This window comes from Talpa occidentalis, unplaced genomic scaffold, assembly GCF_014898055.3.
Source record: "Talpa occidentalis isolate TD23 unplaced genomic scaffold, MPIMG_talOcc4v2.1 talOcc4.13, whole genome shotgun sequence".
Classification (NCBI taxonomy): Eukaryota; Metazoa; Chordata; class Mammalia; order Eulipotyphla; family Talpidae; genus Talpa; species Talpa occidentalis.
The window spans coordinates 90,604,461-90,616,869 of NW_023601322.1; the positions used below are offsets into that span (position 1 = coordinate 90,604,461).

The following is a 12,409-nucleotide window of genomic DNA, read 5'->3' on the forward strand; positions in this document are numbered from 1 at the left end:
TGTGTGCTTGACTATCCGGACCTCAACACTGTCATTATGGGGAAGGAGATCATTAGTTTCTAAGGCTTTTTTCTAACTTTGATATTTGGTTATTCTATGAAATCTGGGCTAATTACCGAGATGCCCTCATACTGCGCTTGAACCTCTGGTCAAAGACTAAAGTAGGGGTGGGGGAGACAAATCAGCTTAAATCAGTTGAAAGGTTCACGGTTGCCTCCCTCAACAATGATAGCTCATTTTGCAACAAAGGAACAAAAAGGATTACATTAATAGTAACATATAGTATTTCTTCCAAGAGAGCAAAAGTTAAAAGTAGCAAAGCCAAAGACTACATAGATAAGACATATGCAAGTATCAGCATACACACTGGGCTGCCCTTGCTAAATCTTCCAGGTAAAATTGATAATGCAAATAAATTCAGAAATCAAAGAAAGCAATTACAACATAGTAATAAATCCAGCGAGAGCAAATGCTCTTATTTGAATAGTGTGATAGTTTACGGACCTAGGATCTGACAGAGCTGATTGTGTACACTTAATTTGGCTCAGCCACTAGCAATTCTGTGTCTTTGGGCAAGTTAATTATGTGTTCACTGTACATTCTTTTAAAAATAAAGAAATAGGGCCTCCCTGGTGGCTCAGGTGGTTGAGCACAACACTATGAAGCTGTCTGCAGCCTCTGCAGTGCAAGTTTGAACCCAGCTGGCCGTGGAGATACCCACATGGCGCAGCAGACCTCTCCTGTCTTGACCGCCTGTTCTGCTCCCCACTCCGTCGCTGGTGAATCATCTTACCCGACCACACATCTGGCCTGTACACTGGTTCTTGTATGCATGAATAAATAAATCTTTAAAAAATATACAGAAATACAGAAACAAAATTTTAATCAAAATATAAATAAAATAATTTAAAAAGTATATTTAAATATATTACAGTATAAATATATTTAAAATATTTAAATGTATTTAAGTGTAAATATATTTAAAATATAGAAAAATATCAAAAATGAAAAAAGCCTCAAAAAGGATTCTGGGAAAAAAATTGAAATTTTTAGTTTTCAAATCTGTTTACTCAAGGAAATAAAGTCAAAAGAGGTGTTTCTGTATTTTTAAAGTTAAACAGTTGTGTAGTATTCCATTTTGTATATATTCTTCCGTTTCCTCATACACTCATCTGTTGGAGGGCACTTAGGTGCTAAAACTATTGTTATTTTTAACATTGAACTTATTATTCATTCTAGAGGCTTGAAATATTTATGATATTAAGATTACCAGATCAAAACATGCTCTATTATTTCACCTTTACGAAAAACATCACTTAAACATGCATGCCAAAGTCATTTCCATTAAAAGTAAAAAAGAGAAATGTTCATAACCACATTTGTTATTAATTAGTGTTATTAATCAAAATTATTCTGGGAGTTCCAATGAACTTCAAATTTTTTTTTAAAAAGTTAAATGAAATTATTTGTAAAACTACTGGGATAGGAAAAAATGAGCTGATGAGGTAGCTATACATGTAGAGAGCCCAAAGTATTGCAGTTTTGAAGTAATAAAAAAAAGGAATTTGAGGGCCTTCCTGGTGGCCTAGGGGTTAAGTCTCAGCATTATCACACTATCAGAACTGTTGCCTGAGTTCAATCCCAGGCCATGGAGCTAACACACATATGGCACAGCAGACCTCTCCTGTCTCATCCGCTGCTCCCCTCAGCAGTGTATTTTAGTAAATCTGCTTGTTCTGCTTCCTACTCTGTTCTGGTGAATCCTCTCACTGCCCCCTATCTACCCCCACCTCTGGCCTACACCCCAGTTCTATACAAAAATATATAAAATTTTTAAAAAAGAAAGTGATAATTCAAGAAGTTACTTATAAAATATTAAAAAAAAAGTAACTTTTTTTCTTTTTGGCAATAGACATAGACATGAAAAAAAAGAAACTCACAAGAAAACAAATAATACTAATACTACTACAGAATTAAGCTGTAAAGAGTTAAATTAAAAAGGAAAACACAGGGTTTAAATGTTAAAAAAAAAAAAAAAAGAGTAGACTAATTCATTGAAACTCCCCAAAGCATGGCAAATAATAGAGCATGTGTTGAGCTAGGACTCTTAACATCACAAATATTTCAAGCTGCTAGAATGAGTAAGTTCAATGTAAAAATAACTACAGTTTTAGCACGTAAGTGCCCTCCAACAGACGAGTGGATAAGGAAACTGAAGAATACATACAAAATGGAATACTACACAGCTGTTTAAAAATATGATATAGTAGCTTTTGGGTCAAAATGAATGGAGCTCAAGATTATTATGGTAAGTGAAATTGTTAGGGGGAAAGAATGTCCTCAGCTAATTCCATACAGGCATTGTGGACTCCACCCCCACTCCGGACCAAAGCCATCAGGACACTGGGAAAGACAAATCCCGTCACCACGAAAAAGAAGGCTGCTGGGACCTGAGGGTGGGGTTAAGCAGCCAGGTTTGGTATAAAAACCAAACACATGGCCTCCTGGCTTCATGGCTGAAGGCTTGGGGCCAGCTCTCAGAGTGCCATTTGGGATTACAGATCAGCAGAAAGAGTAGGACACATTTAAGACTTTATCTCCCACTTTTCTCCCTGAGCTGTACATTTCCTCATTTCCCCTTCCCTTGTAAATAAACCTTTTATTAAGCTTTTGTGTGCACCTGCAGTGGAGTATTAATAAGACCTTTAAGCACGCGGGTGAGGACCCACAGCCAGGCAACCCGTTTTGTATCGGGGCTGCCCTGTAACAAAATAAGTCCATGAAAGACAGGTATCAGATGGTGTTGCTCACCTGTGGAATCTAAATAACAAAAAAAAAGCATGCACAGGCAAAATACAGCAGGAATAAATCTTGAATTTAGAGAAAGAATTTAATGGTTACCAGAAGAAAACGAGGGGAAGAAGAAGGGGATTAGGGAGGGAGGTAGATGGGATACTGGCTTGGGTGGTTTGGTGGAGGGTGAGTGGAACATATGCATATATGGGGGAGCAAAAATGTGAGCCCAAAATTAAAATTTTAAAATTAATTTCAATTCAGATATAATGCAAATGCAATAATTTATAGATATTTAAAACATGTAAAATGATAATTGCAAACAAGAGAATGGAAATACCCAATAACTGTCAAAAGTATCCCCTTTGTAATCTCTCCCTCCCACCTCTCACTGCGGCTTCCCCATTTCCAGGCAACTACTAATCTACTTTCTGTCACTCTGGATTGGTTTCCATTTTCTCAAAATTTGTGTAAACAGAATCATAAATGTATGTTCTCCTTTTCATTTGACATAATTTTTTTAACTGAAAATATTTGATACATAACATTGTGAAATTTTCAGGTATACATTGTTCTAATTGGATAAATGTATATATTTAATATAATTGCTGCTATTTGTAGTGCTATTTAGCATCTGAGCACAATACCTAATCATCATTTCTTTTTTAGTGGCTGGATGATTATATTTTAATCTCTAGCAAATCTGGAGATTTTAGTGTAATATTGTTACTGATATTCACTGTGCTGTGCGTTAGACCTTTCAGGCTTATTCTTATTCCAAATGACATACTTAAGCATCATTATCCCCTCCCATTCCTATCTTCCAGAAACCACCATTTTAGTCATTTTTATGAGTTCGATGTTTTTAGAATTGACATATAAGTGACATCATCTAGTACTAGATGTCCTCTGTCTTATTTAGCACATAGCTTTTGCCATTTATGTTGTCACATGTTGTCACAAATGGCAAAAGTTCCTTCTTTTTACTGACTGAATAATATTCCACTGTGTATATTACCATATTCATCCCCTGATGGTGTTTTGGACAGTTTCCATGCGTTAGCTAGTGTCAGTTGTCACAGTAAACATGGGAGTGCACACAGCTTTTCAAAATCCTGCTTTCATTTCCTTTGTCTATATATCCAGGAATGGGCTTGCTGAATCAGACAACAGATCTATTTTAATTTGTTGGTTTTCCATATTTACATTTTTCCGATTTCATTCCCACCAACAGGGAACAGGTTTCCCCTGCCAGGCAAAAGTGCGGTGTTCCTGTTTAACAAGGTGGTCCCCAGGAAAAGGGGAAGGTCCAGGTTTCCTGCCCCACCCAAGGGAGGGTGGGGCTGAGCAGGGAGGAGAATAAGCTGGAGAGACTGGAGGAAAAAAGAAAAAAGGATGGAGAACAAGAAGACCTGGAGGAGACACATGGAGCAGAGGCCCTGGGCATTTACCCAGGAAGGGATGGGGAACTTTGGGTACTTGACTTAAAAACTGTATTCTTCCTCTTTTTCTGTATTACACATTAATTGTATTAAAGTTTCTTTCCATTGAAGGTCTTACACACTAGAATATGTTTTGTCTTGATGCAGTGGATGGCAGAACCTATTTAGAGTGGGAAGGCTTGAGGGTTTTGAGGTGTCTCTCCCTGTCCAGTAACACTGATGCATGTCATGGGACGAAATGGCATAAAATTATTAAAAAAAAAACATTAATTTATATGGGAAATTTGATACACATTCAAAATTCATTATTCATTATCCAAAATTCACTATTTTCCCAAAAATAGCCTACTAAATCATACCTAATAACACATAAAACCTAAAATAACACCAAGGAGGAGTCGAAGCAGCCATGAGATGATAAACCCTGTCTATATAAAGCAGAACTGCCACGAGATAAGCTGGTTTCACTTACCAGAGTGTGGACACAGTGCGGGCACAGGCAGGTGGCGGTGATGACGGGGTTGGGGTGTGGAGGTTGGGGTGACGGAAGACAACGGGAAAGGAGAGAGGCGGGGCATCTGTTAACACCCCAGTGTCCCTGAATCGCTCAGGCCAGCAGGTCACATCCCCTGGCGGCCCTGCCAGGCCTGAGATAGCACCTGGGGCTGACTCTGGGCCTCACTAAGCTACAGCTCTTCACAGGCTCGCAAAACAGCCCGCAAGCCAGCTCCAGCCTCATGTCCTTGCCAAATTCAAGCCATCGTGCTCCGCCATCTTGGCGGGCGACCTTGTGCCTCGGGGCACAGGTCTCCAGCACGTGCTTGGCTCTTGGTTCCTGTGGCTTCTCTTTGGGGCTGTGCTCTCTATTCTGACCCCCAAACCCCGATTTATGCCTTGTCAGTTCTTGGGGAGAGGGAGGCCAAGACCTGGTGACCTTCAGCGTCAAAGTCCACTGCGCGCGGCCCAGCCGAGGCGCCCGAGGAAGCGCCTCGGGCTGAGGCCGCGCCGCTCACGTCGCTCACATCACTCACGTCGCTCATGGAGGCCTGCCGCAAAGCACAGCCGCTGACCTCTCGCTTTGCGACTTTTGTCGTAAAAGCGGCTTTTGTCGTAAAAGTGTGAAGCCTCTCAGCAGTTCTTCAGTGAGGGAAAAACAGATACAGTTGTTGCTCTTTCATGCACGCAGTGATGTAACATGAACTTGTGAGAAGGTTCCCTTCTCGCCACACCTTTGTGAGCTCCTGATGTCTTGGCTTTTGATAATAACCGTTTCAACAAATATGAGGTGAGAGATTTTTGTGGTTGTGTTTTGCATTTCCCCAGAGGTGAATGATGTTGAGTATATTTTCGTGTGCCTGTTGGCCTCTTTGATGTTTTTTTTTTTTGGGGGGGGAGGAGGGGAGGAATATCTAGTTATTTTGGCCCAGTTTTTATTTTAAAAAATGTTAAATTTATTAATTGAGGTGATATTAGGATACCCCAATCAGTATGGCCACCGCACCTCTCCCACCACCAAATCACCCATACTTCTCCAGCACAGACCATTGTGCCTCCTTTCCTCATTGTTTTTACCCCTTCACCCCCCACTACTTCCCCCAAATTCTTCAGTGCCATAGTCAGCTCTCAAGGGTTGATTTAAAAAAAAAATGATTTGTTTATTTATGCATACAAGAACTGGGGTACAGGTCAGAGGTGTGGGGGGTGAGAGGATTCACCAGAGACAGAGTAGGGAGCAGAACAGGCAGACTGACTGAAATACTGCTGAGGGGAGCAGTGGGTGAGACAGGAGAGGTCTGCTGTTCCATGTGGGTAGCTCCCTGACCAGGGATCAAACTCGTGCTGCAGTGGCTGCAGATAGCTTCATAGGCTGCACCTTAACCCCTTGCAGCACTAGGAAGGTCCTCAAGGGTTGATATTTAAACTTATTTTTATCCGACCCTTACTTTGGTTTCTCTGTATTTGTTGTTATGTTACTGTATGAGTCCTTATGTATTTTGGATATTAATCCCCTATTCAGTATATAGTTTGCATTTTTTTCCCTTTATGTTTTCATTCTGTCATTTGTTTCTTTTGTTGGGCAGAAGCTTTTGAGTTTGATGTAATCTCACTTGATAATTTGTGCTTTTGTTTTTTGATGACTTTAGTGTCACATCCTAAAAAATTATCACCCATGTCGAGGAGGTTCTTCATTATGTTTTCTTCAAGTTTTATCATATCAGGTTTGATTCATTTGCATTTCAGATTTTATGCATGGCATTAGGTGTATGAATCCAGTTTTATCATTGTGTTTGTGTCTTTCCAATTTTCCCAGTACCATTTATGAAAAGAAAATCCTTTATTCATTGGCTATTCTTGGAACTCTTGTTGAATATTAATTTACTGTATATGCTGGACTTCAATTTTGCATTTTATTCTGCTTCATTGGTCTACATGTCTTTTGTGTGTGTGTGTGTGTGTGTGTGTGTGTGTGTGTGTGTGTGCTGGCAACATACTTCCACAATTATTGTGAGATTCATCTGTATGTTTTATTCAGTTCATTTTACTTTTATTGATGAGTATTCTATTGTACAGATATGCCATAATTGGTCTATTCACTGTTAATAGAATTTAAAGATTTATTTTGTTTATTTATGCTGCACCAGGGTGTAGGCCAGAAGTGTGAGGGGTAAGAGGATTCACCAGAGAGTGGGGAGCAGAACAGGTGGATTGACTGAAATACACTGCTGAGGGGAACAGCGGGCAAGTCAGGAGAGGTCTGCTGTGCCATGTGGGTAGCTCCCTGGCCAGGTATTGAGCTCAGATTTAACACCTTGCACTACTAGGGAGGCCCTGTTTCAATTTTTTAAAACATAAAGCTTCTTTAAACTATTTGTAGATTAGAAATCAGAAATTTTCTAATTTCCTAGGTGACATAAATGATTAGTGCTTCACAGCTCTGATTTTCCAAAGGCCATATATTAGAAAGAAATCAGTTGACAAAAAATTCTCTCTTTCTTTGTAGAATTTTGTAGAGTTGACTCTTTGCTTTCTTTTCCTTTAAAACTTAGAACAGAAAGATCCTAAAGAACACAGAACCCCAGCACAAGGACACTCCTGTGACCAATAAGTATATATGGTTACCTGAGTGGCCAAGTTAATTATATATGAAATGACAGAGAGTGAACTAAGGTGGATACAGGGCAGGTCAGACCAAGGAAAGCTGGGAATCCTCGCTGACCCTGGGGTGAAGGCCAGAAATGCAACCCTAGGAATAAGGTCAGGCATTTGTCATTTACGAGGTAGCCACTTAATGCCATGACTAGGGAAGCAGGATTGAAATTAAAAGTCCATTTCATAAGGAAAAAACACTTGTGATTAGTAGTTTCAATCACTGGTGAAACTATATGGTCAATTAATATTTTAGTTATTTGAAAGCTTGACTATAAGGCCATCACAAGGGAAAAGGGCAGAATCAGGAAATAAAGGAATAGCAAATCAGTGAAGTACCAAGTGGAAAAAAAAAAAGAGGAGAAAAGAGCAGTGGAATTATAATCCAAAGGCATGCCTTGTAACTAGCTCTAAGACTAGAAAGACATTTTCATTTTCTGAACCAGTTTATTAGTCTATAAAATTATTGGTTAAATTTAGTCATCATTCATTGAATATCTATACCTCTAGAATCCCTTCCAGATTGAAACACTTAGGAATTCAAAACTATCTTAGAAATGAAATCACAAGTTGTTCTGGTGTGACTGAGCAAGGGGTGAGAACAAATTTACAATTTCAAATGTAGTGTTTTTATAGGAGAAACAAATCAACCAGCTTATCACAGGGTGTTCCTAATTCCAAATGGCTGCTCTCTCCCACACTGTGACATAGCTGTGATGAAACTTTTTTTATTGCCCCTACAAGCTGTACTGATTCAACTCAGGCCAAAGCTTCTTAAATTCCATCAAACACTTTTATCATATCCAGAATATAAGGGGAAAAAATTAGGCCAATTTTTCATTGTGGATTTTTAAACCTGTCACCAGTGTTGAAGCTGGATGTAGGCAGGCCATTCCACCTTAAAATCTTAAAAAGAACAAAGGAGAAAGGGTCCACTCGTCTTTGTCCAGCTGCAACAACTTAAAATGCTTCCAAAACTCATGTAGCATCTCAGCAGGATCATGCAAGTGTTTAGTTAAGCATTTTGTCAGTAAAGGGATTCAAGTACCTTTTACTTTCTTGTGGCCCCAAACTGTAGATCCAAAACAAAATATTGGTGTGGTTTTACTTTTGTAAGCTTGAGCAAAGTGGCAGTTATATCAAACCTAGGGTTGGCTTGATGGCCTATTTTGGGGGGGTTGGTGGACACAAAGCAACGTGGTGAGAAAGCAATCAATTTGTTCCGATTTTTATGGCCAGGTAGAAAGGTCAAGTTCCAGGCCTCAGTTAGAGTTCCTTTCTTAGCTGTTTTTTTTTTTTTTCACAGCACGGTGAGCTAGGCTGGTTACTTAGAGGCACAGCCATCCCTGTTTGGGGTTGGGATCAGCCATCCTACTTCACAGACAATGAATGCAGACAATAGTTGAAGGAATGCACAGGAGTCTAGCAAGCCCAGCTTCAGCTCCCCATACTTTTCAGTTAAAGTCCTCTCCTCCCTGTTTTACAGGTTGCCAGGCTGCCTGGGGTGTCCATACGACTCCATCATCAAATTGACCTTACAACGTGCTTTAATCACCTTTCAAGTATATTCTCCTGGTCCGGGATCCTGCGCTTTCTCGAACAGTCCCTGAAGCACCTAGACTCTCCCACTCCACTAATATGAATGAAGAGCTGAACCTGCAACCTGTTGAATGAAAGAATGAATGAACCCTCAGCACGCACTCCCTCCTCCCCTGCTCCACGCTGCGAACGTGGCTCCGACTTAGCAACCACGTTAAAATCTGGGTCCCTGGGAGAGACAAAGCAAAACAAAAACAGAACAGGAAAGGGGTAAACGAGAGAAAAGGGAGGGCCCCCAGGCGGCCAATGCGCCGGCCCGCAGCCCGGCTGAGGCTGCCCGCCGCCGCAGGCCCCGCCCCCTCCGCCGCAGGCCCCGCCTCTCCGCCGCAGGCCCCGCCCCGCCCCGCCGCCCTGGGCGCCTGTGCGCGTGCGCCGCGGGAGCGCGCAGCTGCTCCGAGCGCCGGCGGCGGGGGCGCGCGGCCGGGAGAGGGCTTGACGTGGCAGTTCCCAGCCCAGCTGCGCTGCGGAGCGCGAGGCCAGCCCGCGGGGACGCGGGGCCCGGGGACAGGCGCGGCGGGAGCGGCAGCCGCAGCGGAGCTCGGTTACCGGGGGCAACGGCGCTTGGAGCCCGGCGCAGGCTCTCGCAAGCCCCCGGCGTGAGGAAGCCCACCAGGTACAGCCTCGGCCGCCTCGGCTCGCTCGGGCGGGACAGCCCCTCCCGGCGCCGCGCGAGTGGGGTGCGGTGCCCGGCCGGGATGGGGGGCTGGCAGGAGGCGGGGTGCTCACCTGGGGCCGGGCGGCAGGGGACACCTCCTCCTCTGCTGCCCGCACCCCTCGCTGCGGTGTAGTAATGGGGTCCGGAGGGGAGGCGTGGGCAGTGGTTACCCGCCCCCCATCTTTGGGACTTGGGATGCAGGCACTGCCCGCTTGGGGTACCCCAGGGGAGCAGCCTGGGTTGTTCTCGTCTCCTTATCAACTTAATTTCCTCTTTGCCCGAGGAAGGGGATGTTAGAAATAATCGTGGTTAAAAATGGCAACTGTAGCTCAACGCTTCGGGGCATCCTTCTAGGGAGCCCGGAGACGGGTTTGTGCAAACCCCAACTTGGTGTCCAGGGTGGTCAGTGCACCTGGGCGGGAGCTGTCGGGTTGACAGTGGGCGAGTGGGTTCTGCCGGGGTTGGGGCTCCCCAGATTCTGATCCTAGGCCTGCTCGTGCCAAGTGGCTTTCTGCCATGTCGCCGCTTGAAGCTGAGTCAGGTTTCTGCAACTTGGTGCTCAGTGTGAGGAAGTTTGACGTGGCAAACTGGGTTGTTTGAGGAAGCAGATTCCTCCCAGGACCAACGAAGAGGACCCGACTGCTTCCTGCTCTGTGGTGTGAACATCCCTGCCTTTCCTTTCTGTCACTCAGCAACAGGCTGCTACGTAGGTGTGTTCCTGCTGACTTCCTAAGTGTGCTTGGTTGGATGAGCTTGACCAAAGCTCAGGCTGCCACGTCTCTCTCTCTGCTAAGTGGGAGGAGGGAAAGAATATTGTCAAAAACAAAGCTCACCAGCAGGCCTTTGCCTGGCTCTCTTCATTTTAGTTCCCGCCTCCCAAGGAGAAGAAAGTGCTCTTATGGTATTTTTACTCAGTGGCTTTAATTTTGGGAAGTTATGGCTTAATATAAAAACCAAACCAAGAGAGTGTCATTTCCTAAATACAGGTTCATTTCAGGTCTTAATAGGTATCACTGATCTTTTACCTTAAAAGGTAGCATTATCAAATAAAATGAATATTTCTATGCTGGGTGAAGAAACGGGCATTTGGAGGCTTTATTTGTTTGGTAAGAGGGAACAGAAGCCCAAAGAGGTTTTCCAGTTTATTGCAGGTCACACAAATAAGTATTGGAAATTTTGAAGTGAAAACCCACTTCTCTGGCCATCATTGGGAGTTTTTTCTGTCTTGTTATTAAATGTTTCAATAATAGTACTATGTGGACTGTCTGGAAAAAATGGAAAAGTTAAAGTACATTGATGTTTGTATTCCAGATAGAGGGTCAAGATAGTTGTTTCATTTGTGTCTATGTGTGACTAAACAGATTTGAAACTGTACTTTTTCCTTAATTACCTAAATATATGTGCATATGTTCTTACAGATGTGGTATTTCAATCTAAATAACTGTCATCTTCAACTGAGACCACTGACAGCTCCCCCAGTGTTTGCAGGCTACTGTTTAGCTTGGTCCGTTTACATTGAGCCCTAAAATGAATCCATCATCAACTTCTTTATCTTCTGGCCTATCTGTTGGACTATTGATTTTTCTTTCTCCCAACTGCCTGATTAAAATGACTAATTAGGATGCCACTAAAATGACACAGGTCATAAAATACCTGATTGCAGACCACTAGCAGTTCTGCTGGCCAGTCCATAGAATGCTGTGCAATGATTGGCAGTGGTGTGCTGTGTGCTGAATTGGAGCCATGGAAACCAAAGGCACAAAAATAGTAGATCCACTCTGAGAGACTGTATGTGAAATAGGTCATTCATCCATTAACTAAGTGGCTAGCAATTGTTCAGATTTTGTCTGAGAATTTGCCCAGGACTATAGAATTGAGTTACTGAGTTTTGTAGAGTTATGGCCGGAATCTTTTTAGGGGATCGTGATATGATATATTGTATAATATGAAGCTGTCTCATGCATCTAATAATTGTACCTTTCCTTAAATCATCATAAACATTTATTAACATTGTTTATATTTTTAGTAGCATTAAGTAGCTCTTGTTCTCTTGTTGACCTTTTTTTCCTTCTGTTACAGGGTTCTTTTGTGGCTCTATCCCTTGGAATGATATTTTCAAAATGAGTCAACAAGGTTATGTGGCTACACCCCCTTATTCTCAGTCCCAGCCTGGAATAGGCCTTGCTCCTCCACATTATGGGCACTATGGGGACCCAGCCCATGCAGCCTCTCCACCAGGTAAAGCGCATTACTTTGATATATAATGATCAACTTACACTCTGAGATATAAGATGTTCTGAAAGAGCAGCATTGGGAATGTTAAGTGGTCATTATATGATGCAATGCCTTGAGATTATAGGATCCTTTGGAAAAGGCTCTCAATCATCAGTTTGGTGGTTGTGTGAAATATAAGTTTGGTTTTTAAATATAGATTGAAACAAACAAGTTTCCTGAGTGTTTATTTTCACTGTAAGATTTGTTCTTGTTACTAATCAGTGGTGTAAGGTTATTGGAAATATTCAACTAAAAACAAATTTTACATATATATCTACTATTCATCCTATATATATATATATATATAACATATACTATTATATATGCCATTAATCATGTACACTCACACACAGTAAATTGGTTTTGGAAATGATAATCATTGTATTACTCAAGAATAATCAAAAAAAAAAAAAAAACCAAAACATGGTCTTAACTTGAATTCATTATTGAACATTATTAGTTTCTTTAAACTACCATACCAGGCAGATATGGGGGGTGG

At 42.1% G+C, this 12,409-nt stretch overlaps 1 protein-coding gene across 2 annotated transcripts in view; it reads left to right on the forward strand.

Annotated features, from left to right (window-relative positions):
- Positions 1-9,491: 9,491 nt before the first annotated feature.
- The window catches only part of SEC24D (SEC24 homolog D, COPII coat complex component), an 87,826-nt gene continuing 84,908 nt past the window's right edge, over positions 9,492-12,409 (forward strand). Inside the window, exons 1-2 of one of the 2 annotated variants that reach the window (XM_037509527.1) lie at positions 9,492-9,594; positions 11,716-11,874. In XM_037509527.1, the coding sequence (XP_037365424.1) occupies positions 11,757-11,874 (118 nt within the window). In that variant the 5' untranslated portion in view covers positions 9,492-9,594; positions 11,716-11,756. Of the gene's footprint in view, positions 9,595-9,776; positions 10,347-11,715; positions 11,875-12,409 lie in introns of those variants that run through there. The other variant, XM_037509529.2, reaches the window with a different exon arrangement.